A 25,692-nucleotide genomic window follows, 5' to 3' on the forward strand; every position below is an offset into this window, starting at 1 on the left:
TCCATCCTGGCTAGAAGAAAAGATTCTCAAGTCTCCATGGATTGGATACTGCAGTGGCTTAAACACACAGTCCTTTCAACTTTGGGACCTGGTTTAAATCGAGATGAACAAGGAACACAGGAAAGTGCAGGACCAGAAAAGACGACAGTCCATAGTATGGGATTAGAATGTCCTCCTCTCTCTGCCAGATAACTTAGCCCAGTTGCTACTAGATGTACGACTATAGCACCAAGAAGATAGTTGGTGTGGGAAAGATTACACTGGTGCAGTGTAGAATGTTCTTCAAATTTTAAGGGACGTCAATGGGCAAAATAGAGGGCTCTTTAGTTTACATCTGTCTTGTCCTATAACTTCATGCTAACACCGGATCTACAAAATTGAATAATAAGCCACCTTGCCAAATTTTCCCTCTTCTGTTTGCTCCCCATATACTTTAATATTCCTCTTTTTCAAACAACTATCTAAGTCCTCTTTAAAAGAGCTTATGGACTCTGATTCAACAACGGTTTGTGGCAGACAATTCTGCATTCGAACCCCCATGTATAAGGACATTTTTTTCTCACATCCCCATTAATTCTTTTCATGGTTATCTTAAATTTGTGTCCTCTTGCTTTCACTTCGTCAGCTCATGGAAATGATATATCACTATTTTCCTTTTCCTAACCCTTCATGATCTTGAAGACTTTTAAAAATTTGTTCATGGAATGTGGGCATCGCTGGCAAGGCCTGCATTTACTGCGGATCCCTAATTGCCCTTGAGAAGGTGGTGGTGAGCCGCCTTCTTGAACCGCTGCAGTCCGTGAGGTGAAGGTCCTCCCACAGTGCTGTTCGGAAGGGAGTTCCAGGATTTTGACCCAGCGCGATGAAGGAATGGCGATATATTTCCATGATGTGGAGATGCCGGTGATGGACTGGGGTTGACAATTGTAAACAATTTTACAACACCAAGTTATAGTCCAGCAATTTTATTTTAAATTCACAAGCTTTCGGAGGCTTCCTCCTTCCTCAGGTAAATGTTCAGGAGCTCCTCGAAGCCTACGCATTTATACATATAGAACAATACATGGTGTTTACAGAATGCCCCTGCAACTGCCCGTTGCCAAGGCAATCACCGTGTTCAGACAGAGAGGTGTCACCTGCAGAACCCCCGAATACACATTCAACAAAAAAACAAACAGGAAAAAAAACAGAGAGAGGCAGAAACATCCGGAAGGCAGAGAAAGCCAGCAAATGACCCATTATATTAAAAACAGATAACATTTGTTCGCTGGTGGGGTAACGTGTAGCGTGACATGAACCCAAGATCCCGGTTGAGGCCGTCCTCATGGGTGCGGAACTTGGCTATCAATTTCTGCTCGACGATTTTGCGTTGTCGTGTGTCTCGAAGGCCGCCTTGGAGTACGCTTACCCGAAGGTCGGTGGATGAATGTCCATGACTGCTGAAGTGTTCCCCGACTGGGAGGGAACCCTCCTGTTTGGCGATTGTTGCGCGGTGTCCGTTCATCTGTTGTCGCAGCGTCTGCATGGTCTCGCCAATGTACCATGCTCTGGGGCATCCTTTCCTGCAACGTATGAGGTAGACAACGTTGGCCGAGTCACATGAGTATGAACCATGCACCTGGTGGGTGGTGTCCTCTCGTGTGATGGTGGTATCTGTGTCGATGATCTGGCATTTCTTGCAGAAGTTACCGTGGCAGGGTTGTGTGGTGTCGTGGACGCTGTTCTCTTGAAAGCTAGGTAATTTGCTGCGAACGATGGTCTGTTTGAGGTTGGGTGGCTGTTTAAAGGCGAGTAGTGGAGGTGTGGGGATGGCCATAGCGAGGTGTTTGTCCTCATTGATGACATGTTGAAGGCTGCAGAGAACATGGCGTAGTTTCTCCGCCATGTTCTCCGCAGGGTCTGCTCAGACGAGGAGGAACGCGATGGACACCTACAGACGCTGAAAGACGCCCTAGTAAGAACGGGATATGACGCTCGACTCATCGATCGACAGTTCCGACGGGCCACAGCAAAAAATCGCATAGACCTCCTCAGGAGAATAACACGGGACACAACCAACAGAGTACCCTTTGTCGTCCAGTACTTCCCCGGAGCGGAGAAACTACGCCATGTTCTCCGCAGCCTTCAACATGTCATCAATGAGGACAAACACCTCGCTATGGCCATCCCCACACCTCCACTACTCGCCTTTAAACAGCCACCCAACCTCAAATAGACCATCGTTCGCAGCAAATTACCTAGCTTTCAAGAGAACAGCGTCCACGACACCACACAACCCTGCCACGGTAACCTCTGCAAGACATGCCAGATCATCGACACAGATACCACCATCACACGAGAGGACACCACCCACCAGGTGCATGGTTCATACTCATGTGACTCGGCCAACGTTGTCTACCTCATACGTTGCAGGAAAGGATGCCCCAGAGCATGGTACATTGGCGAGACCATGCAGACGCTGCGACAACGGATGAACGGACACCGCGCAACAATCGCCAAACAGGAGGGTTCCCTCCCAGTCGGGGAACACTTCAGCAGTCATGGACATTCATCCACCGACCTTCGGGTAAGCGTACTCCAAGGCGGCCTTCGAGACACACGACAACGCAAAATCGTCGAGCAGAAAATGATAGCCAAGTTCCGCACCCATGAGGACGGCCTCAACCGGGATCTTGGGTTCATGTCACGCTACACGTTACCCCACCAGCGAACAAATGTTATCTGTTTTTAATATAATGGGTCATTTGCTGGCTTTCTCTGCCTTCCGGATGTTTCTGCCTCTCTCTGTGTTTTTTTTCCTGTTTGTTTTTTTGTTGAATGTGTATTCGGGGGTTCTGCAGGTGACACCTCTCTGTCTGAACACGGTGATTGCCTTGGCAACGGGCAGTTGCAGGGGCATTCTGTAAACACCATGTATTGTTCTATATGTATAAATGCGTAGGCTTCGAGGAGCTCCTGAACATTTACCTGAGGAAGGAGGAAGCCTCCGAAAGCTTGTGAATTTAAAATAAAATTGCTGGACTATAACTTGGTGTTGTAAAATTGTTTACGATATATTTCCAAGTCGGGATGTGTGACTGGGAGGGGAACGTGCAGGTGGTGTTGTTCCCATGTGCCTGCTGCTCTTGTCCTTCTAGATGGTAGAGGTCGTGGGTTTGGGAGGTGCTGTCGAAGAAGCCGTGGCGAGTTGCTGTAGTGCATCCTGTGGATGGTACACACTGCAGCCACGGTGCGCCAGTGGTGAAGGGAGTGAATGTTTAGGGTGGTGGATGGGGTGCCAATCAAGCGGGCTGCTTTTTCCTGGACGGTATCGAGCTTCTTGAGTATCGTTGGAGCTGCACTCATCCAGGCAAGTGGACAGTATTCCATCACACTCCTGTGGCCAGTGGGGTACCACAGGGATCGGTGCTGGGTCCCTTGCTGTTTGTGGTCTACATTAATGACTTGGATATGAATGTAAAAGGTATGATCAGTAAGTTCGCTGATGATACAAAAATTGGTAGGGTGGTAAATAGCGAGGAGGATAGCCTCAGTCTGCAGGACGATATAGATGGGTTGGTCAGATGGGCGGAACAGTGGCAAATGGAATTTAACCCGGAAAAGTGCGAGGTGATGCACTTTGGAGGGACTAATAAGGCAAGGGAATACACAATGAATGGGAGGACCCTAGGCAAGACAGAGGGTCAGAGGGATCTTGGTGTGCAAGTTCACAGATCCCTGAAGGCGGCGGAACAGGTAGATAAGGTGGTAAAGAAGGCATATGGGATACTTGCCTTTATTAGCCGAGGCATAGAATATAAGAGCAAGGAGGTTATGATGGAGCTGTATAAAACACTGGTTAGGCCACAGCTGGAGTACTGTGTGCAGTTCTGGTCGCCACACTACAGGAAGGATGTGATCGCTTTGGAGAGGGTGCAGAGGAGATTCACCAGGATGTTACCAGGGCTGGAGCGCTTCAGCTATGAAGAGAGACTGGGAAGATTGGGTTTGTTTTCCTTGGAGCAGAGGAGGCTGAGGGGGGACATGATTGAGGTGTACAAAATTATGAGGGGCACAGATAGGATGGATACTAAGGAGCTTTTTCCCTTCGTTGAGGGTACTATAACAAGGGGACATAGATTCAAGGTAAAAGGCGGGAGGTTTAGAGGGGATTTGAGAAAGAACTTTTTCACCCAGAGGGTGGTTGGAGTCTGGAACTCACTGCCTGAAAGGGTTGTGGAGGCAGGAACCCTCACAACATTCAAGAAGCATTTGGATGAGCACTTGAAATGCCATAGCATACAAGGCTACGGACCAAATGCTGGAATATGGGATTAGAGTAGACAGGGCTGATGGCCGGCGCGGACACGATGGGCCGAAGGGCCTCTATCCGTGCTGTATAACTCTATGACTCTATGACTTGTGCCTTGTAGATAGTGGAAAGGCTTTGGGGAGTCAGGAGGTGAATCACTCACCGCAGAATACCCAGCCTCTGACCTGCTCTTGTCGCCACAGTATTTATGTGCCTAGTCCAGTTAAGTTTCTGGTCAATGGTGACCTCCAGGATGTTGACTTCTATCAGATTACCCCTAAACTACAACAACTTGCATTTATAGAGCACATCAAATGTACAGAAATGTTTCAGGACATAAGGATAAGGAAACATATACCAGGCCAGGAAGGCAAAGGTTAGGGGGGTGACTCAAAGAGAAGGCCTGTCGGAAGCTTTAAAGTTGGAGAGGTTTTAGACTGAGACAGCTGAAGGGAGGGAGATGTAAAGAAGGCCAAAGTCAGAGGAACAGAGTGTTTGGTTGAAGGAGATTGTGGCGGTAGGGTGGGAAGAGGCCACAGAGGGATTTTTAAGATGGTGAGGAGGATTTTAAATTTAATGTATTGGGTTTCCATATTAAAGGCAGTAAATAAACACAAGTTGCGTATGTTGTTTATAACCATGGATAAATATTGGGGGAATCTTCAGGTGTGACAATGTGGGGGAGAGAAGAGAAGCCATTGCTGGAGACACACTGGCTATGTTTGGATACGGAGCAATGGAACCATGCAAAAGCAGTCCCATGGAACTGAATAATGGAGGAGAAGCATTGGAAGAGAATGACATGATCAATCATGTCAAATACTGCAGAAAGGTCAAGGAGGGATAATGCACCAGTTAGTCACTCAATTCCTAAGTCCAGATAATTTATGTATAAAGTAAATATTCCATCCATAGCACTGTCATCTCCAACCTTAAGGAGCACAAAAATTCACCAATAAATAGCTTCAACTGATCTAAAAAAAAGATTAAAAGCTAATACCGCAACTTCTTCCAGAAGGAATTTGGGAGTAAACTTCTGCAGACTCTGCTCTTGACGCAGAATGTGGAGTGGACAATCAAGTGCGGAGGTCGTTGTGCTCGATTCACGGTGCTCTTGACTTGCTGGTGATCAGAAAATTGGGATGACAGCCAATGAGGCATGCTTATCTCTGCACTCGATTCTCCGATTTGCACCCCTGTCAGACTCCATTCCGGGAGGGGAGTCTATGATCAAATTAATGGGTCAATGCAGGCAGTTTGGACGTGTTCAAGGTGGAGTCTGTTATTCTCATTGCCTGCTACACAAACTGCCAAGAATATAGTTCTGATAAAGGGTCCATATCTGAAATAATGATTCATCTTTTCTCTTTACAGATACAGGTGAATCTGCTATGTCCAGCATTTTCTATTTTTACTTCCACTGCAATACTAGGTCTAGGCTCTCCTTTGCCGTCCTGTTAATAACTTGGCAAAGCATACATAGGTTGACAATTGCATTTAATGGTGAAAATAAATCTTACCTCAGCTTCTGCAACAAAGTTCTTTTTGAACAAATGGTCCAACAGTTCCTCGTTAGAGCACCTGTTAATGTAGCTCAGGATAACAAGCATGAATAACATAAAGAGCAGGTGACACATTCAGCTAACGTGCTTGCCTCAGTTACTGACAGTTGGCTTAGATTTTGCTTTGGACAGTACTGTCAAGGGGATGATGTTACCACCTGATTTCTGAATAATTTTTAACCTGCTAGTAAGAGATATTGCCATGGAAAATAATGTCATACTTGTCTTTGAAGCAAAATACATCAGGGAAAAGCGATGAAACTACTAACCCGCAACCTGATCTTCCACCATTTTAAATTGCTGATTTTTGTTAGGTAAGGGTATTAAGGGATATGGAACTAAGGAGGGTAAATGGAGTTGAGATACAGATCAGCCATGATCTAACAGGCTTGAGGGGCTAAATGGCCTGCTCCTGTTCCTATGAGGTGAGGCCAGCTGGAGGTTGGACTTTCCTTTAATTTTATTTCTTAAATGGTTCTTTTCTCTTTAGACACAGCTGAGGTTCCTGGTTATGAGAATCCCTACGTGGTCAGTTTTCAGTAAAATATTAAGATGCCTACGTGGCAAAGAAGCAGAATGCAAAATGGTTAGAAAGGGTTAATTAGTCAGTAACTGAGATTGGTACAGGTGGCCTGGCCTCCTGCTGGGCCATATGTTTGCGTAGTCAGCAGGTTTGCATTGTCTCATCAATGTAGAGTCTTTGATGTGATTCAAGGACTGGTCTGAATGTCTCCATGTTTATGGCAGATCAATATAGGTAACGAGCTTAGCCAAAGTTGAAAGACATTCCAGGTTGGGAGATAAGGAACAGAAGGAACGGGAAGAACATTCCAAGTTGGAAGGTGAGGAAGTATCCCCTTTGATGTCTAACAGCAACATGGTCAGCACATGGACGATCTATGATTGGCCGGCAATAATGTAACCTCGCATGGCAACCTGTGCCCGGCTTATGATTGGTGTTGACTCTTGTGTTAATGATGTTCCAACCCCTATCGATCTGTATAAAGGTATGAGTTTTTGTCTTTGTCTTTGTCTCCTTATTCTGTTAGAATCGTTCGGATTCTCTCAGGAATCTGAATTGAAGCTACAGACTAAGACCTGCTATTAAAGTTGTGATGAACTTTAAAATGTATTCGACTTCAGTTTTTACTGAACCAGACTGAGGGGAAAGAATCCGGATTGTCAGTTACAGGGTTTCCAGACGAGATAGAGAAGGGGATAAAAAAGGAGGGGGGGGCGGTGGCAATGTTGGTTAAGGAAACAATTACAGCTGTGAAGAGGGATGATACGTTAGAAGGATCATCAAATGGGTTGAACTAAGGAACAAAAAAAGGGGCAGTCACACTGCTAGGAGTGTACTATAGACCCCTAAACAGTCAGAAGGAGATAGAAGAGCAAATATGTAGGCAAATTTCTGAAGTGCAAAAACAGTAGGGCAGTAATAGTAGAGGATTTCAACTACCCTAATGTTAACTGGGACATAAACAGTGTGAAGGTATAGAGGGCGCAAAATTCTCAAACTACATTCAGGAGAACTTTTTTAGTCAGTATGCAGCAAGCCTAACAAGAGAGGGGGCAGTTCTGGATTTAGTTTTAGGAAATGAGGCTGGGCAGGTGGAAGGAGTATCAGTGGGAGAGCATTTTGGTGGTAGTGATCATAATTGAGTTAGTTTTAGCATAGTTATGGAAAAGGACAAAGATAGAACAGGAGTTACAGTTCTCAATTGTGGAGAGGCTAATTTTAGTAAGCTGAGAAGTGATTTAGCAAAAGTGGATTGGAAACAGCTACTTGAAGGTAAATCAATGTCAGAGCAGTGGGAGGCATTCAAGGGGAAGATTCAAGGGATGCAGAGTAAACATGTTCCTACAAAGAAAAAGGATGGGACTGCCAAATCTAGAGCCCCCTGGATGTCAAGGAGCATACAGGGTAAGATAAGGCAGAAAAGGAAAGTCTATGTCAGACACCAAGAACTCAATACCACAAAAAGCCTAGAGGAGTATAAAAAGTGCAGGGGTGAAATTAAAAAGGAAATTAGGAAAGCAAAGAGAGGGCATGAAAAAATATTGGCAAGTAAAATCAAGGAAAACCCAACGATGTTTTATAAATACATTAAGAGCAAGAAGATAACTGAGGAAAGAGTAGGGCCTATTCGAGACCAAAAAGGTAAACTATGTGTGGAAGCGGAAGATGTTGGTATGGTTCTCAATTAATATTTTGTGTCTGTCTTCACAAAAGAGAGGGACGATGCAGACATTGTAGTTAAGGAGGAGAAGGAGGAGTGTGAAATATTGGATGGGATAAACTTAGCGAGAAAGGAAGTATTAAGGGGATTAGCCTCTTTGAAAGTAGATAAATCACCAGGGCCAGATGAAATGTATCCCAGGCTGTTAAAAGAAGCAAGGGAGGAAATAGCGGAGGCTCTGACCATCATTTTCCAATCCTCACTGGATACAGGCGTGGTGCCGGAGGATTGGAGGACTACTAATGTTGTACCATTGTCTAAAAAGGGAGCGAGAGATAGACCGAGTAATTACAAGCCAGTCAGTCTAACCTAGGTGGTGGGCAAATTATTCGAATCAATTCTGAGGGACAGGATAAACTATCACTTAGAAAGGCATGGAGTAATCAAGGGCAGTCAGCATAGATTTGTTAAGGGAAGGTCGTGTCTGACTAACTTGATTGAATTTTTTGAGGTGGTAACAAGGAGGGTCAATGAGGGTAGTGCATTTGATGTAGTGTACATGGATTTTAGCAAGGCTTTTGACAAGGTCCCACATGGCGGACTGGTCAAAAAAGTACAAGGGAGAATGGCAAGTTGGATCCAAAATTGGCTCAGTGGCAGAAAGGAAAGGGTAATGGTCGACAGGTGTTTTTGTGACTGGAAGGCTGTTCCCAGTGGGGTTCCGCAGGGCTCAGTACTAGGTGCCTTGCTTTTTGTGATATATATATTAATGATTTGGACTTAAATGTAGGGGGCATGATTAAGAAGTTTGCAGATGATACAAAAATTGGCCATGGGGTTGATAGTGAGGAGGAAAGCTGTACATTGCAGGAAGATATCAATGGACTGGTCAGATGGGCAGGAAAGTGGCAAATGGAGTTCAATCCGGAGAAGTGTGAGGTAATGCATTTGAGGAGAGCAAACAAGGCAAGGGAGTGCACAATAAATGGGAGGATACTGAAAGGTGTAGAGGAGTTAAGGGATCTTGGAATGCATATCCACAGATCCCTGAAGGTAGCAGGACAGGTGGATAAGGTGGTTAAGAAGGCATATGGAATACTTTCCTTTATTAGCTGAGGTATAGAATATAAGAGCAGGGAGGTTATACTGGAACTGTATAAAACACTGGTTAGGCCACAGCTTGAGTACTGTGTACAGTTCTGGTCTCCACATTACAGGAAGGATGTAATTGCACTGGAGAGGGTACATAGGAGATTTATGAAGATGTTGCCAGGACTGGAGAATTTTAGCTATGAGGACAGATTGGATAGTCTGGGGTTGTTCTCCTTGGAACAGAGGAGGCTGAGGGGTGGTTTAATTGAGGTGTACAAAATTATGATGGGCCTAGATAGAGTAGATAGGAAGGACCTATTTCCCTTAGCAGAGAGGTCAACAGCCAGTGGGCATAGATTTAAAGTGATTGGTGGAAGGATTACAGGGGAGCTGAGGAAAATCTTTTTCACCCAGAGGGTGGTAGAGGTCTTGAACTCACCGCCTGAAAGGGTGGTAGAGGCAGAAACCCTCAACTCATTAAAAAAGTACCTGGATATGCACCTGAAGTACCGTGACCTACAAGGCTACGGGCCAAGTGCTGGAAAGTGGGATTAGGCTGGGTGGCTCATTTTCGGTCGGCATGGACATGATGGACCGAATGGCCCCCTTCTGTGCTGTAAATTTTCTATGATTCTAGGTTTTGCTCTCAGTGGGATAGGAATGCAGCCATGAGATCAAATAGCATTCTAGTGGAGGGCCATCAAGAAAGATCCTTTTTCACTCTTTGCAACTCAACCCCACTGACCTTCAGTCAGTTCATAACATAAAAACAATAGTCTCCCTACGGCTGGACCATATTTTCTTTAATATATAAAAGACAAGGTAAAGAAAGACTGGCATTTATATAGTGCCTTTCATGACCTCAGGACATCCCAAAGTATTTTACAATGAAGTACTCTTTCTTTTTTATATAATGCAGCCACTCTTGTAGGAAATTCGGCAGCCGAATTGGCGCCTAGCAAGGTCCCACAAACAGTAATGTATTAAATGACCAGATAATCTGTATTTTTTATGATGTTGGTTGAGGGTTAAATATCGGCCCAGGACACCGGAGATAACTCCCCTGTTCTTCTTCAAAATAGCGCCATGGGATCTTTTATGTCCACCTGAGTGGGCAGACGGGGCCTCAGTTTAAGGTCGCGTCTGGAATGCGGCATCTCCGACACTCCCTCAGTACTGCACTGGAGTGTCAGCCTAGATTTTGTACTTAAGTCTCTGGGGTGGCTCTTGAACCCACAACCTTCTGACTCGGAAGTGAGAGTGCTACCCACCGAGCCACGGCTGAAACCATGGTTGCAGCCAGAGTTAAATACGGCAAGAGCAAATGCTTCATGAAACTGGACCATTGTGGCTGCTGAGAGCACAGAAAGACTTGGGAGAGATTGTACTGTGTTACTGTCTAGGAAGTCAGATTGCCTAATGCACTCTACAACAGCACTGGTTTAACACAAGATGGTTAACTTTGCATTTAAATTTCTTGGTACAGTGGACAGAGAACAGACTTCTAGATGATGACACTGAGAATGAGCACCACTGGGAGAAGAAGCCTTGTGTGACTGCGCAAAGCTGTTATTCTGTGTGAATTTATTCTAAATCCGGCGGTTGTGACAAGCAATGGAAAATCACAAGACAGGTAAATATGGATTTACTATCAATAGGAACCTGCAGCAGCTCATCAATAAAAAAAATTAGTGCTCCACCTTAAACTGAAGAAACTCAATAATCAACCCAACCCCCACCCAAAAAATGTCAAAGTTGGTGCTTAATCATTGACAGTGAAAAAGTCATAGAGTCAGAGTTATACAGCACGCATAGAGGCCCTTCGGCCCATCGTGTCCGCGCCGGCCATCAAGCCCAGTCTAATCTAATCCCATATTCCAGCATTTGGTCCGTAGCCTTGTATGCTATGGCATACTACAATGCATTACTTGATCATTGATGTATTATAATCTTAAATTTTTAATTCTGGTACGAAAGATCAGCGGAAGAAAAGTTGAGTACTTGACTCAGTGTTCAAACTCCATTCTGCCCCATCCTTGTTTGAATACTTGCTCTGCTAGGCTATAGAGCATGAGGCTGATACTTAAGATTTCTGGTTTTCAACTGACTTTCCTCCAACTTTTACTTTTTTAACAATACAGAAATGAAAGAACTGATGAAACACCTCCCTCCACTGCAACCTTTGCTACTGAGCAAGACAAGTGCACCATAATCATTTGTGAGTAAAGGGAACCCTAACCACATCTAAGTAAACATAAATTTCAACCAATGGGGACACTATTTGTAAAATGAGAAAAGTGAGAAATGTCATCAATTTGGCAAGTTTAAAGTTTTTTAAAATGTAATTATACAAGCACTTATTTCTGCAAAGGCAGAGTAATATCTGAGTCATGGCACAGATATAACCCGCTGCGTGCTGTTGTAATGGCGAGATTGTTGGCTCTGAAAGATGTGTATCAAAAGAGTATATTTTTCTGGTGCTTTTTCTGCTGTATAAAATAGGAATGGGCAAAACTGTGGCAGATGGAGTTCATTGTAAGGGCATCCACTTTGGACCTAAGAAAAACAGATCAGAGTATTTTATAAATGGTGAGAAGCTAGGAACTGTGGAGGAGCAGAGAGATTTAGGGGTCCAAGTACCGAAATCACTAAAAGCTGGTGGACAGGTACGAAAAGTAATTTAAAAGGCTAATGGAATGTTTGCCTTTATCTCAAGGGGGCTGGAATACAAAGGGGTGGAAGTTATGCTATGGGTGTATAAAGCTCTGGTTGGGTCACACCTGGAGTACTGCGTTCAGTTCTGGGAGGATATATCGGCCTTGGCGGGGGTGGAGCGCAGATTCACCAGAATGATAATGGGAGTCCAGAACAAGGGGGCATAACCTTAAAATTAGGGCTAGGCCATTCAGGGGTGATGTCAGGAAGTGCTTCATCACATAAAGGGTAGTGGAAATCTGGAACTCTCTCCCCCGAAAACTGTTGAGGCTGGGGGTCAATTGAGAGTTTCAAAACTGAAATTGATAGTTTTTTTGTTAGGTAAGGGTATTAAGGGATATGGAAGCAAGGCGGGCAAATGGAGTTGAGGTACAGATTAGCAGACATTGTTAGTGGAAATCATTGGAAATTAGGAACTGCTATTATGAAACAGTAAACTACAGACAATTTGGCTTCAGTGCGTACTATCCACAGGATGCATTGAAGCAACTCGCCAAGGCTTCTTCGACAGCACCTCCCAAACCCGCGACCTCTACCACCTAGAAGGACAAGGGCAGCAGGCACATGGGAACAACACCACCTTCACGTTCCCCTCCCAGTCACACACCAACCCAACTTGGAAATACATTGCCGTTCCTTCATCGTCGCTGGGTTAAAATCCTGGAACTCCCTACCTAACAGCACTGCGGGAGAACCTTCACCACACGGACTGCAGCGGTTCAAGAAGGCGGCTCACCACCACCTTCTCAAGGGCAATTAGGGATGGGCAATAAATGCAGGCCTTGCCAGCGACGCCCACATCCCATGAACGAATAATAAAAAAATTACTGGACAGCAATCAGCAGTAAGAACTATGGCTTTTTTTTTCCATCTCCTAGGCTGAAGGTGCTGAGACCAATGGTGGTGTCCCTAGTGTTATCCTTGCTGAAGTCATCTAGCTCAGCACGAAGCAGGGACCTAACTGCACTGCATCACACAAAGAAACACATTTACCTCAGAGCCATCTGGGTGATATTTCTTCATTGATAGATGTGCAGACAGATTGAAACAGATTAAAATGATATCATAGATCCAAAACCTTAACAGGAAGAGTGAGAAACAAGTAAACAGATAAAAACCCATGGAAAGGATACATTTCCAACACCAACACAAGTGCTCTCTTAGTTTCAAACATATCGATTAAGCAGGCAATCTTTGAATGGTTGACTCTGGATAAAATGGCGAGTTCTTCATAAGCCTGCAACCTGGTACTTCTTCTGAGTGGAATAAACTTAGCTGCGCAGGAAGTCCCACTCTGTTTATTCACTACTCTCTTCACAAAACCATACGAACCTCTTTAAACAAAAGGGAGACACGATACATTGATTTTCTTTTTTCAGTCACGTATGCACAGTAATCAACGTGCTTCAAGTAATTTACAAGAAAAGCTAAAAAATAATTTCATCATAGTCTTTATCGAGTGAGAAACACAAATAAAATACAGCATTTTCCACATATTATACTGTAAGTTGGGAACTTTATCCAGGACAGAATTTTTACAGGACAGTGATTGGGAACAAATATTAATTTTTATAGCTAACATGCACATGCTTGCAGGATGATTGAGATGACAAAGATCTGTGTTGGTTTCATTTCCGCAACACATGGGCAGACGCAGAAAATAACCCATTTTACAGTATACATTCTTATTCCAACATTTTCTCAGTGACATTTTGACCATAATGAATACAATCAAAGTACTCGCAATAACAATAATATTAGTTTTCCTTACAGTCTGATTCGAAGAAGACTGTGCAGGGAGAAATTAGATGACCATTTAGGTCATTTCTCTGGGGTTCCCGCCGACCTTCCACCAAAGTTACGGTGGGAGATCGTGAGAATCCCTGCAGAAGTTCTAGGTGTAGATGTGTAACACCAAAAGAATAGGCAAATGCTAGTAAAACCAAAGCAAAATACTGTGGATGCTGGAAATCTGAAATAAAAACAGAAAATGCTGGAAACACTCAGCAAGTAAGGCAGCATCTGTGGAGAGAGAAACAGAGTTAACGTTTCAGGTCGATGACCTTTCATCAGAACGAGAAGAAGTTAGAGATTTAACAGTTTTAAAGCAGAGCCAGGGAAAAGGCGGGGAGGGGAGGGGAACAAAAAGGAAAGGTCGGTGATAGGAATGATTAAGTGATACAAGGGATGATGGTGCAAGGCAAAAAGGGGTGGTAATGATAAGCAAAGAGACAAAAGATGGGTCTAGAGGAGGTGTAAATAGTTACAGCAGAACCATTACCAGCACCTGCTGTTTGAGAAAATGGGAACGGTGGTTATGATCTAAAGTTGTTGAACTCAGTGTTGAGGCCGGAAGGCTGTAAAGTGCCTAATCGAAAGATGAGATGCTGTCCCTCGAGCTTGTGTTGAGCTGCATTGGAACAACTTAGGAGGCCGAGGACAGAGAGGTCAGAGTGGGAGTGGGAAAAAAAAATCAACAGATAATGTGCTGGTGTCTTCTGTTTCATTATATACATACATAGTTTTAACTCTACCTGCCACAGTTGGGCTAGTTGAGGTTTTTGTAATAGATCCTCACCCTCAGCTATAATAGCTGAACAGTTAAATACATAACTTACTTACCCTGCAAGAATCATTTCTAGTTCAATCATAGACTCTTCAAACTCACATGTATGGACTTTGTCAGAATGAAATTAGTGAGAGGTGGATAATAATACAGGAATAACATTCAATTAGAGAGACCTGATCGTATTTAGAGCTCTTTCCCTTTGTTATTACTCTTGCTAAATACTGGTTGCAAGCAGAAGGATCTTAATTAACTATTCCTCAATCATGGATCTTTTTGAAAAAGGAATTAAGGTCACTTTGATGATTTTTTTGTTAATACACAAGGGAGTAAAATAAACTAAACAGTTATTAAAGATGTTGGGGCAGACATTGGATCATGCCGGCCTGCTAGTGTGAACTGGGAGCAGGGAACAATCCCTGCGCCGAAACAGGTGGACCTGATCGAAACGGGGCCGTGGGCCTCATTTAAATTAAACCGGCGAGTTGCGAACGGCTGTTGCATGCTCCCAGGCAGCTGGCCGGGAAAGCAGGCACCGATTTCAGGCTGGCTGCGTTCAGGGTGGCCCAATTTCGGGAAGGCGTCCTAAAAACAGACGTTCTGCCCCTCATTAAGGTAACGCCTGTTTTAGGTGTCTGCCCGGGATGCCTAAAAAATGGGCCCCACGAATTTAGAAGTGGGACCAACACCTGTGCAGATTGGGAGCAAGCTAAATTGGTATGCTTTGCGCTCCTTCCATGCCTGAAAAATGGGCTCAATGTATATCAATTTCTGCTCCAATATCTTCCAGCATTGTGCAACTGTAATTCTAAAGGTTATACATTTTTAAAAAAATGTTATTTTCAGGATGTGAGCGATGCTGGCAAGGCCGCATTTATTGCCCATCCCTTGTTGCCCTGCGAAACATAGAAAATAGGAGCAGGAGTAGGCCATTCGATATGATCATGGCAGATCCTCTATCTCAATACCATATTCCCGCTCTCTCCCCATACCCCTTGATGCCTTTTGTGTCTAGAAATCTATCTTCTTAAATATATTCAGAAAGCTGTGGTGGGCCTTCTACTTGAGAACTTCTATAGTCCTTGTGGTGATGGTGCTGTCAATGTGATGTTACTGAGGGAATTCCAGAATTCTAATCCAGTGACGATGAAGGAACGGTATTATGAGCCCATCTCAGGATGGTGTGTGACTCAGAGGGGAGCTTGCAGGTAATGGTGTTCCTACGAGACTGCTGCTGTCACCCTTCTCAGCGGTAGAGGTCACAGGGAGATGCTTTTGAAGTAACTTTGAGGAGTTGCCTCAGTGCATCCTGTGGATTGTACAGTGTACCAATGGTGGAGTTGATAGATATTGAGTCCAGTGGCACGGGGGCTGATCAAGCAAACTGCTTTGTCGTGGATAGTGTCGAGCTTCTTCGGTTATGTTGCAACTGCACACATCCAGGGGAGTGGTGAGTATTCCATTATACTCCTGACTTGAACCTTGTAGATGTTAAAGAGGCTTTGAGGGGTCAATAAGTGAGCCACTTGTCACAGAGTACCCAGCCTCCACCCTACTCTTGCAGCATGAAGAGGAAGTCTTTATGAAGGGGAAGTCATGTCTGACAAATTTGCTTGAGTTCTTTGAGGACATAACGTACAGGGTGGATAAAGGGGAACCAGTGGACGTCGTGTATTTAGACTTCCAGAAGGCATTCGACAAGGTGCCACATAAAAGATTATTGCTCAAGATAAAGAATCACTGGATTGGGGGTAATATTCTGGCATGGGTGGAGGATTGGTTATCTAACAGGAAGCAGAGAGTTGGGATAAATGGTTCATTCTCGGACTGGCAACCAGTAGCCAGTGGTGTTCCGCAGGGGTCGGTGCTGGGTCCCCAACTCTTTACAATCTATATTAACGATTTGGAGGAGGGGACCGAGTGTAACATATCAAAGTTTGCAGATGATACAAAGATGGGAGGGAAAGTAGAGAGTGAGGAGGACATAAAAAACCTACAAGGGGATATGGACAGGCTGGGTGAGTGGGCGGAGATTTGACAGATGCAATGCAATATTGGAAAATGTGAGGTTATGCACTTTGGCAGGAAAAATCAGAGAGCAAGTTATTATCTTAATGGCGAGAAACTGGAAAGTACTGCAGTACAAAGGGATCTGGGGGTCCTCGTGCAAGAAAATCAAAAAGTTAGTATCCAGGTGCAGCAGGTGATCAAGAAGGCAAACGGAATAAGAAATTGGAGCAGGAGTAGGCCAATGTTGGCTTTTATTGCGAGGGGGATAGAATATAAAAACAGGGAGATATTGCTGCAGTTATATAAGGTATTGGTGAGACCGCACCTGGAATACTGCATACAGTTTTGGTCTCCATACTTAAGAAAGGACATTCTTGCTCTCGAGGCAGTACAAAGAAGGTTCACTCGGCTAATCCCGGGGATGAGGGGGCGGACATATGAGGAGAGGTTGAGTAGATTGGGACTCTACTCATTGGAGTTCAGAAGAATGAGAGGCGATCTTATTGAAACATATAAGATTGTGAAGGGGCTTGATCGGGTGGATGCGGTAAGGATGTTCCCAAGGATGGGTGAAACTAGAAGTAGGGGGCATAATCTTAGAATAAGGGGCTGCTCTTTCAAAACTGAGATGAGGAGAAACTTCTTCACTCAGAGGGTAGTAGGTCTGTGGAATTTGCTGCCCCAGGAAGCTGTGGAAGCTACATCATTAAATAAATTTAAAACAGAAATAGACAGTTTCCTAGAAGTAAAGAGAATTAGGGGTTATGGGGAGCGGGCAGGAAATTGGACATGAATTTAGATTTGAGGTTAGGATCAGATCAGCCATGATCTTATTGAATGGCGGAGCAGGCTCGAGGGGCCGATTGGCCTACTCCTGCTCCTATTTCTTATGTTCTTATAGCATGGGATTGACGTGGCTGTTTCAATTAAGCTTCTGGTCAACAGTGACCCCCAAAATGTTGATGGTAGGTGACTTGGCAAGAGTGGTGCCATAGAAGGTTGGGGGAGATAGCTGGACTTTCCCTTGTTCAAGGTGGTCATTGACTGGTGCTTAGGTGGTGCAAATGTTATCTGCCACCTGTCAGCCCAAGCCTGGATGTTATCATGGTCTTGCTGTAGGCTAGCATTCGGCTGCTTCGTTATTAGAGGAGCTGTGAATGGAGCTGAATGCTATGGAATAGCCAGAAAACAGCCCCATTCCTGATTTTACAATGGGGGGGAAGTTCACTGACAAAGCAGCTGAAGATGATTGGGCCATGGATACTTCACTGAGGAACTCCTGCAGCAATGTTTTGGAGCTGCGATGATTGGCCCCCGCCAACCACGACCATCTGCATTTGTGTCAGGCATGACTCCAGCCCCTTTGATCCCTATTGACCTCAGTTTTGCTCTGCTCCTTGGTGTCATACTCAGTTAAATGCTGCTTTGATGTCGAAGGCAGCTACTCTTATCTCTCCTTTTTCTTTTGTGAACAAGTGCATATAAAAAGAAAAAAAAACTTGCAGATGTTGAAAATCTGAAATAATGGCAAATGTATAAATACATGGCAGTTTAGTCATGTATTAAACTGATAATGTTTATTGGTAAAGAGAAAAGAAAAGTGTAAAGGGGGTAATTTTAACGTAACTCACTGGGTGGGAAACTCACGGGATCGGGTGGAAAGCCGGTTTTACTCCCCGCCTAATATTACTCTCCATTGACTTCAACAGAGAGTAAAACTGGGCGAAGTGTAAAACCAGCATTACACCCGATCTCGTCAGTTTCCCGGCGGGTGGGTTAGGTTAAAATTGCCTTTTTAAAGATTCAGGTTCATAACCTTCTTCACAATTGCAGTTGTACAATTCTGGAAGGTAGACTTTATAATAACTGTTTATTTCATTTGACTTCTTTTGTGGTTTAGTGAAAAGTCATTAAAGTTACATTAATTCCTACCTCGAGAAGACCCTTGATTGAAGCTTGGCTAATTAAGATCCTGTTGATTGCAATCAATATGTAGCAAGAGTAAAACCAAAAGGGAGAGAGTGCAATCATGATCAAGTCTCTCTAATTGTTTGTTAGCACTGTATTATTAGCCACTTCTCACTAATTTTTCACTGACATAAATTTCATTTTTTGGTTTGAAGAGCCTGTGATTGAGATAGAAGTGATTCTTGCAGGATATTTAAGCTATTTATTTAGCTGTTCAGCTATTTTTGTTGAGGACGAGGGTCTAGTGCAAAAACCAACAACTAGTCAAACTGTAACAGATAGTTTTGTGTGACGAGGGACTCTGGGACTCATTCCTTCAACATGCCAGCAATACTCCACTATTAGGCATGGTGTTTTTTATTAGTTATTTTCTCAGTAGCTGAGTATCTCTAGAGTAATTTACTCATTATAATAACAGGAATAATGCCTTATTAGAAAAGCTTAAAAATCCTTTAGCAGACATATTTACCTTCCAATTTCCTCTTTAACATCATAATAGGAACGCAGTTTCCTTCTCTTTGATAGCTCCATGGAGCATTCTTCCTTGACTTTTGTTTCTGAATTATCCCGGCATCCCCCAAGAAAACAATAGTAATTATATTAAGATTTAATATCGCAACTTTCGTTTTTATTTTTAAACCACGACAATTGTCTGTGGACATGCACAGATACAAAAAAAAAGCATTATTGATGTTTTATGAGATTAGAAGCAAGCAAAAGTACAACATAAGAAATGGTGTTTCTTAATTATAATTTAAATTATATTGTCCTTTGGTAAACAGAAGTGCTGTTTTCCTGTCTAGGTGGACATTAAAGATCCCAAGGCAATATTCAAAGAAGGGCAGGGAGTTCTCCCAATGTCCTGACCAACAACTCCCTTATCATTATCACCAGAGGAAGACAAATTAAGTGGTCACTCATCTCACCTGCTTTTTATGGGACATTGCTGGCACAGAATGGCTGCCTCATTTGCTTACATAACAGTCAGGAGTAATTCACTGTGTGATGCAATTTGAGACATTTTGTCAATGTAATTACGGTACTAGGTAAACCAAAGCATTTCAGCAATCATTTATCAGTTAAATGATGTGGTTGTAGATTTTCATCTTTACTGCCTGGTAATTAAGCATCGCTTGGGTGGAGCGCTGAGAGGAAAATCTGCCAGTGATGATTTCATGTCTCCAACAGAATCTGCCTGATTTTCTTCCATTTAAATTAAGGGAAGGAAAATCAGGAGGGCTCAAGTTTCTTCTCTGCATTCCACCCAGGCAATGCTTAACGCTCAGGCAGTAAAGATGAAAATCCAGCCCATGACGTCTACTTATGCTTCCTAAACTGAAACGAAGACTTCAGTTAAAAGACGTCTGCAACTTAAAAAAGAAAAAAAAGTCCAGAGGCAGTACTTTTTATTTAAATTACTCCCTATGTTACACTGCATTATATTTACCAGGGACGCAGAGTACTTGGTTGGTAGTGAGCTTTCCCAGGATTGGCGCTTCCTGATTGGCTCTCAGGCCAACCAAAGTTGTAGCCCCCGTTGCTTCCAGTGGAACTCCTCTTCCCTACGATGCTGCTCCACAGTGATGCTCTGCAGCACAGCAGGAAAGAGGAATTCTGGAAGATTTTCTGCAGAGGTGAACAATTGTCACTTTTAAAATGTCAATAAATATTTTTACAAACATTTTTCAATATATTTATAAAATAGGGGAACAGTTTGAATAAAAACTACTCTAGGACTTTCTTCCCTCTTAAGTTGAGGAGTTTTGATGTAGATAGTTATTGAGATTTGGATTGGTCAGGCTATTATTGTAGGTTGGGCTGCTTAGTGCATACCACTGAGGCAACAGAAAGAACTTTAGCATTTAGGATTTTATTTGGTGGTACAGGTAAATTGGAGGAGGAGATGGAGGCAGATGGAAGTTGAGGTACTTGTTTATATTCTCCACTTGTTTCCTTCTAGAACTGTGTCGCTGTAATTTTTACAGCATAATATACAGGGCTAGACTGACTGGAAGCAGGGAGGATGTTTCTCCTGGCTGGGGGGTCCAGAATGAGGGGTCACAGTCTCAGGATACGGGGTAGGACATTTAGGACTGAGATGAGGAGAAATTTCTTCACTCAGAGGGTGGTGAACCTGTGGAATTCTGTACCACAGAAGGCTGTGGAGGCCAAGTCACTGAATATATTTAAGAAGGAGCTAGATAGATTTCTAGACACAAAAGGCGTCAAGGGGTAAGGGGAGAGAGCGGGAATATGGTATTGAGATAGAGGATCAGCCATGATCACATTGAATGGCGGAGCAGGCTCGAAGAGCCAAATGGCCTACTCCTGCTCCTATTTTCTATGTTTCTGTAATATCAAGGGTAAAACCAATTGCAATTATTTAGGATATAGTTAGCAGTTTATAAGTACCAATGAATGAAAATAGAATTTTTTGAGAAAATCAGGAGGAACTCTAGGACTAAACTTCATCGTGGTGAAAGATGAGGCTCCGCATTAATGTTTCGAGGCACATAATCCTTAAGTAACTGTTCAATATGTTTGCAAAAGAACATAAGAAATAGGAGCAGGAGTAGGCCATACGGCCCCTTGAGCCTGCTCCGCCATTCAATAAGATCACAGCCGATCTTCGACCTCAACTCCACTTTCCCTCCTGATTCCCCCATATCCCTTGATTCCCTTAGAGTCCAAAAACCTATCGATCTCTGCCTTGAATATACTTAATGACTGAGCATCCACAGCCCTCTGGAGTACAGAATTCTAAAGATTCACAACCGTCTGAGTGAAGAAATTCCTTCTCATCTCAGTCTTAAATGGCCAACCTCATATCCTGAGGCTTTGCCCGCCCAGTTCTAGATTCTCCAGCATCTACCCTGTCAAGCCCTCTCAGAATCTTATATGTTTCAATGAGATCACCTCTCATTCTTCTAAACTCCACAGAGTATAGGTCCATTCGACTCAATCTCTCCTCATAGGACAATCCTCTCATCCCAGGAATTAATCTAGTGAACCTTCGTTGCACCGCCTCCAGGGCAAGTATATCCTTCCTTAGATAAGGAGACCAAAACTGTTCACAGTGCTCCAGGTGTGGCCTCACCAAAGCTCTAAACAATTGTAGCAAGACTTCCTTACTCTTGTACTCCAACCCCTTTGCAATAAAGGCCAACATACCATTTGCCTTCCCAATTGCTTGCTGTAGCTGCATGCTATCTTTCTGTGTTTCGTGTACGAGGAGACCCAAATCTCTCACAACACCAACCTTTAATAGTTTCTCACCATTTAAAAAATATTCTGTTTTTCTATTCTTCCTATCAAAGTGAATAACCTCACATTTCACTCCATCTGCCACCTTCTTGCCCACTCACCTAACCCGTCTATAATGTGTGATTACAAGTCCTGAGCTAATAAGAACATAAAAACATTAGGAATAGGAAGTGATTATTCGGCCAACCAGTCCATTCCTTTCTGATTGATCTCAACCCCATTGAACCATATCCATTAATGTCTTCTATCTAAAGAAACACATCTAACTTCCTCCTGAATGACGAAGGAGGCATTGCTGGAATTGGTTCTGGGGAATGAGGTGGGCCAAGTGGAGCAAGTGTCAGTGGGGGAACATTTAGGGAACAGCGATCATAGTATCATGAGGTTTAGAATAGCTATGGAAAAGGACATTGTCCACTCTAAAGTAAAAATACTCAATTGGAGGAGGGCCAATTTCAGTGGGAAGAGAACAGATCTGGCCTGGGTAAATTGGAATCAAAGAATGGCAGGCAGAACTGTAACTGAACAATGGGAGGCCTTTAAAGAAGAGATGGTTCGGGTACAGTCCAGGTACATTCCCATGAGGGAGAAAGGTTGGGCCACTAAAGCCAGAGCTCCCTGGATGACAAAAGAGATAGGGAGTGAGATTAAGCAGAAAAATGGTGCATATGACAGATGTCAGTTTGATAACACAAGTGAGAACCAGGCTGAATATAAATTGTTCAGAGGGGAAGTGAAAAAGGAAATAAGAGGGGCAAAGAGAGAGTATGAGAATAGACTGGCGGCCAACATAAAAGGGAATCCAAAAGTCTTCTATAAGCATGTAAACAGTAAACGGGTATTAAGAGGAGGGGTGGGGCCAATTAGGGACAAAAAAAGGAGATCTACTCATGCAATGCAGAGGGGATGGCCAAGGTACTAAATGAGTACTTTGCATCTGTCTTTACCAAGGAAGAAGATGCTGCCGGAGTCTCAGTAAAGGAAGATGTAGTTGAGATACTGGATGGGATAAAAATTGATAAAGAGAAGGTACTAGAATGGCAAGCTGTACTTAAAGTAGATAAGTCACCGGTCCGGATGGGATGCATCCTAGGTTGCTGAGGGAAGTAGGGGTGGAAATTGCGGAGGTACTGGCCATAATCTTCCAAACATCCTTAGATACGGGGGTGGTGCCAGAGGACTGGAGAATTGCAAATGTTACACCCTTGTTTAAAAAAGGATGTAAGGATAAACCCAGCAATTATAGGCCAGTGAATTTAACCTCGGTGGTGGGGAAACTTTTAGAAACGATAATCCGGGACGGAATTAGCAGTCACTTCGACAAGTGTGGATTGATTAGGGAAAGCCAGCACGGATTTGTTAAAGGCAATTCGTGCTTAACCAACTTGATAGAGCTTTTTGATGAAGTAACAGAAGGGTAGATGAGGGCAATGCAGTTGATATGGTGTACATGGACTTTCAAAAGGCATTTGATAAAGTGCCACATAATAGGCTTGTCATCAAGATTGAAGCCCATGGAATAAAAGGGGCAGTAGCAGCATGGATACAGAATTGGCTTAGTAACAGGAAACAGAGAGTAGTGGTGAACGGTTGTTTTTGGACTAGAGGGAGGTGTACAGTGGTGTTCCCCAGGGGTCGGAACTTGGACCACTGCTTTTCTTGATACATATTAATGACTTGGACTTGGGTGTACAGGGCACAATTTCAAAATTTGCAGATGACACAAAACTTGGAAGTGTAGTGAACAGTGAGGAGGATAGTGATAGACTTCAAGGGGATACAGACAGGCTGGTGGCATGGGCGGACACATGGCAGATGAAATTTAATGCAGAAAAATGCGAGGTGATACATTTCAATAGGAATAATGAGGAGAACCAATATAAACTAAAGGGCACAATTCTAAAAGGAGTATAGGAACAGAGAGATCTGGGGGTATATGTATACAAATCGTTGAAGGTGGTAGGGTAGGTTGAGAAAGTGGTTAAAAAAGCATACGGGATCCTGGGCTTATATCTCTGTTTTTTTTTGTTTGTTGTTTTTTTTTGGTGATTTGTATATTCTGTGAGACCTGGCAGGTAACACCTGTCTGTCTGCACACTGATTGCCTTGGCAACGAGCAGTTGAAAAAACTGTCTGTACTCACCAAGCATTGTTCTGTGAATTATAAATGCGATTTCATTTCGAGGATTTCATTTTCACATCGTTCACCTGACGAAGGAGGAAGCCTCCGAAAGCTTGTGAATTTAAAATAAAATTGCTGGACTATAACTTGGTGTTGTAAAATTGTTTACAATTTATAAGCAGAGGCATAGAGTACAAAAGCGAGGAAGTCATGATGAACCTTTATAAAACACTGGTTCGGTCACAGCTGGAGTATTGTGTCCTGTTCTGGGCACCACACTTTAGGAAAGATGTGAAGGCCTTAGAGAGGGTGCAGAAGAGATTTACTAGAATGATTCCAGGGGTGAGGGACTTTAGTTACGGGGATAGATTGGAGAAGCTGGGGTTGTTCTCCTTGGAACAGAGAAGGTTGAGAGGAGATTTGATAGAGGTATTCAAAATCATGAAGGGTCTAGAAGGGTCTTCTCTGGTTCCTTATGACCCTTTGTGCAAAAAACTTGCACCTGACTTTTCATCTACCTCCTAACTTCCAAATTTTTAAATGTATTCACTCTGGTATTTGAACTGTGAGTAAGTTGGCTTGACCAGCTCTTTCAAGCTTCTTCATAATCATGAAAACTTCAATTACAGGTCACCTTTAAGCTTCTTTTTTATGTGATCCTTCTAGTCTTCATTTTCCCAATTACTACTTTCAGCTATGGTGTCATCTGAAGGCTGCAGTGTATGTGCCCAGGTGGGAGCACAACAGGATGCAGCACTCAAAACCTTGGGATTTAAGTCATTGGGTAAACAACAGACAGAGGTACTGACTCATTATTATTTTCTTTTCCATGCATCTGGTCCTCCTGCTCCCAATGTTTCTGGTCTCGATCTCCCTTTTCTCATTTGCCTCTGCTTATTCTATCCATGCTTCTGATGCCATTCATGACTCTAATGCCTCCTCCTACTTCCTTCAAGCCCATACTGTTTCTGCACTCAGTTTGCTTGCCCTGTGTGCCACTCAGTATGTCCCTCCTTCTGCTCAGTAAGTTTCTGATCTCTCTCGGTTTCTAACTTCATGACTACAAAAGAAAGTGATCCATTGTCTTTGTGTGTGCCAGGTAATCCACAGCCATGGTCTGTCACACTGTATACATGATCCATGAGGTACAGCTATCTCAAGAGTAATAAAGATAAACATCAGTAAAAGGCTAATATATAAAATACAGGATGCAGGTTCACAAAGTTCACTGCCTGGGTCTGTTGTAGACCCGCTACCACATGGAGTGGTTGAGACGAATAGCATAGATGCATTTAAGGGGAAGGTAGATAAACACATGAGGAAGAAAGGAATAGAATGATCTGTTGATAGGATGAGATGAAGGAGGGTGGGAAGAGGCTCGAGCGGAGCATAAACACCAGCACAGACCTGTTGGGCCGACTGGCCTGTTTCTGTGCTGTAAGTTCTATGTAATGTAATAACAGATCTAATACTCACACAACCAAATAAAAACTCCCACCTTCAGTTACTGTAAGAGCAGCATTGCACTGTACGTCTCCAGCAATATTTCTAGCAATACATATGTAGACACCCGCATCAAGCTGTGTGATGTTAAGCAGAACCAGTGAGCACTGAGCACCAACATGCAGAAATGTAATGCGGTCACTCTCCGATAACAAATTACCATCCTGGAAAAAAAAACACAAAACAGAGCTAAAATTACAAATATGGTAACAACATATTCTGAATAAAAACAGTAGAAACTGGCAAGTTCTACCTGCAACCCTTTCCGCATATTTTACTTTATTTTATTAAACTCTTCAGACACTGGGTTAGAGAGTTCCACAGGAATCTCTAGGATAGCATCAGATTGTAGTTCAGCAGTAGGAGCATTTGTCTCCAAAAACGGGTGGCCATTCATGTGCTTTTTTTTTTAGGAA

The 25,692-nt window shown here is 43.4% G+C and overlaps 1 protein-coding gene across 1 annotated transcript in view; it reads right to left on the reverse strand.

Moving 5' to 3' along the window:
• The window catches only part of LOC137299362 (obscurin-like), a 552,786-nt gene that overhangs the window by 62,949 nt on the left and 464,145 nt on the right, over nucleotides 1-25,692 (reverse strand). The window contains exons 104-107 of the mRNA XM_067968057.1: nucleotides 25,272-25,440; nucleotides 18,857-18,944; nucleotides 12,977-13,177; nucleotides 5,812-5,872 (exon numbers count right to left, since the gene is read on the reverse strand). Coding sequence (XP_067824158.1) covers nucleotides 5,812-5,872; nucleotides 12,977-13,177; nucleotides 18,857-18,944; nucleotides 25,272-25,440 — 519 coding nt within the window. The remainder of the gene's footprint in view (nucleotides 1-5,811; nucleotides 5,873-12,976; nucleotides 13,178-18,856; nucleotides 18,945-25,271; nucleotides 25,441-25,692) is intronic.

Source organism: Heptranchias perlo, chromosome 2, assembly GCF_035084215.1.
Source record: "Heptranchias perlo isolate sHepPer1 chromosome 2, sHepPer1.hap1, whole genome shotgun sequence".
NCBI classification, from domain to species: Eukaryota; Metazoa; Chordata; class Chondrichthyes; order Hexanchiformes; family Hexanchidae; genus Heptranchias; species Heptranchias perlo.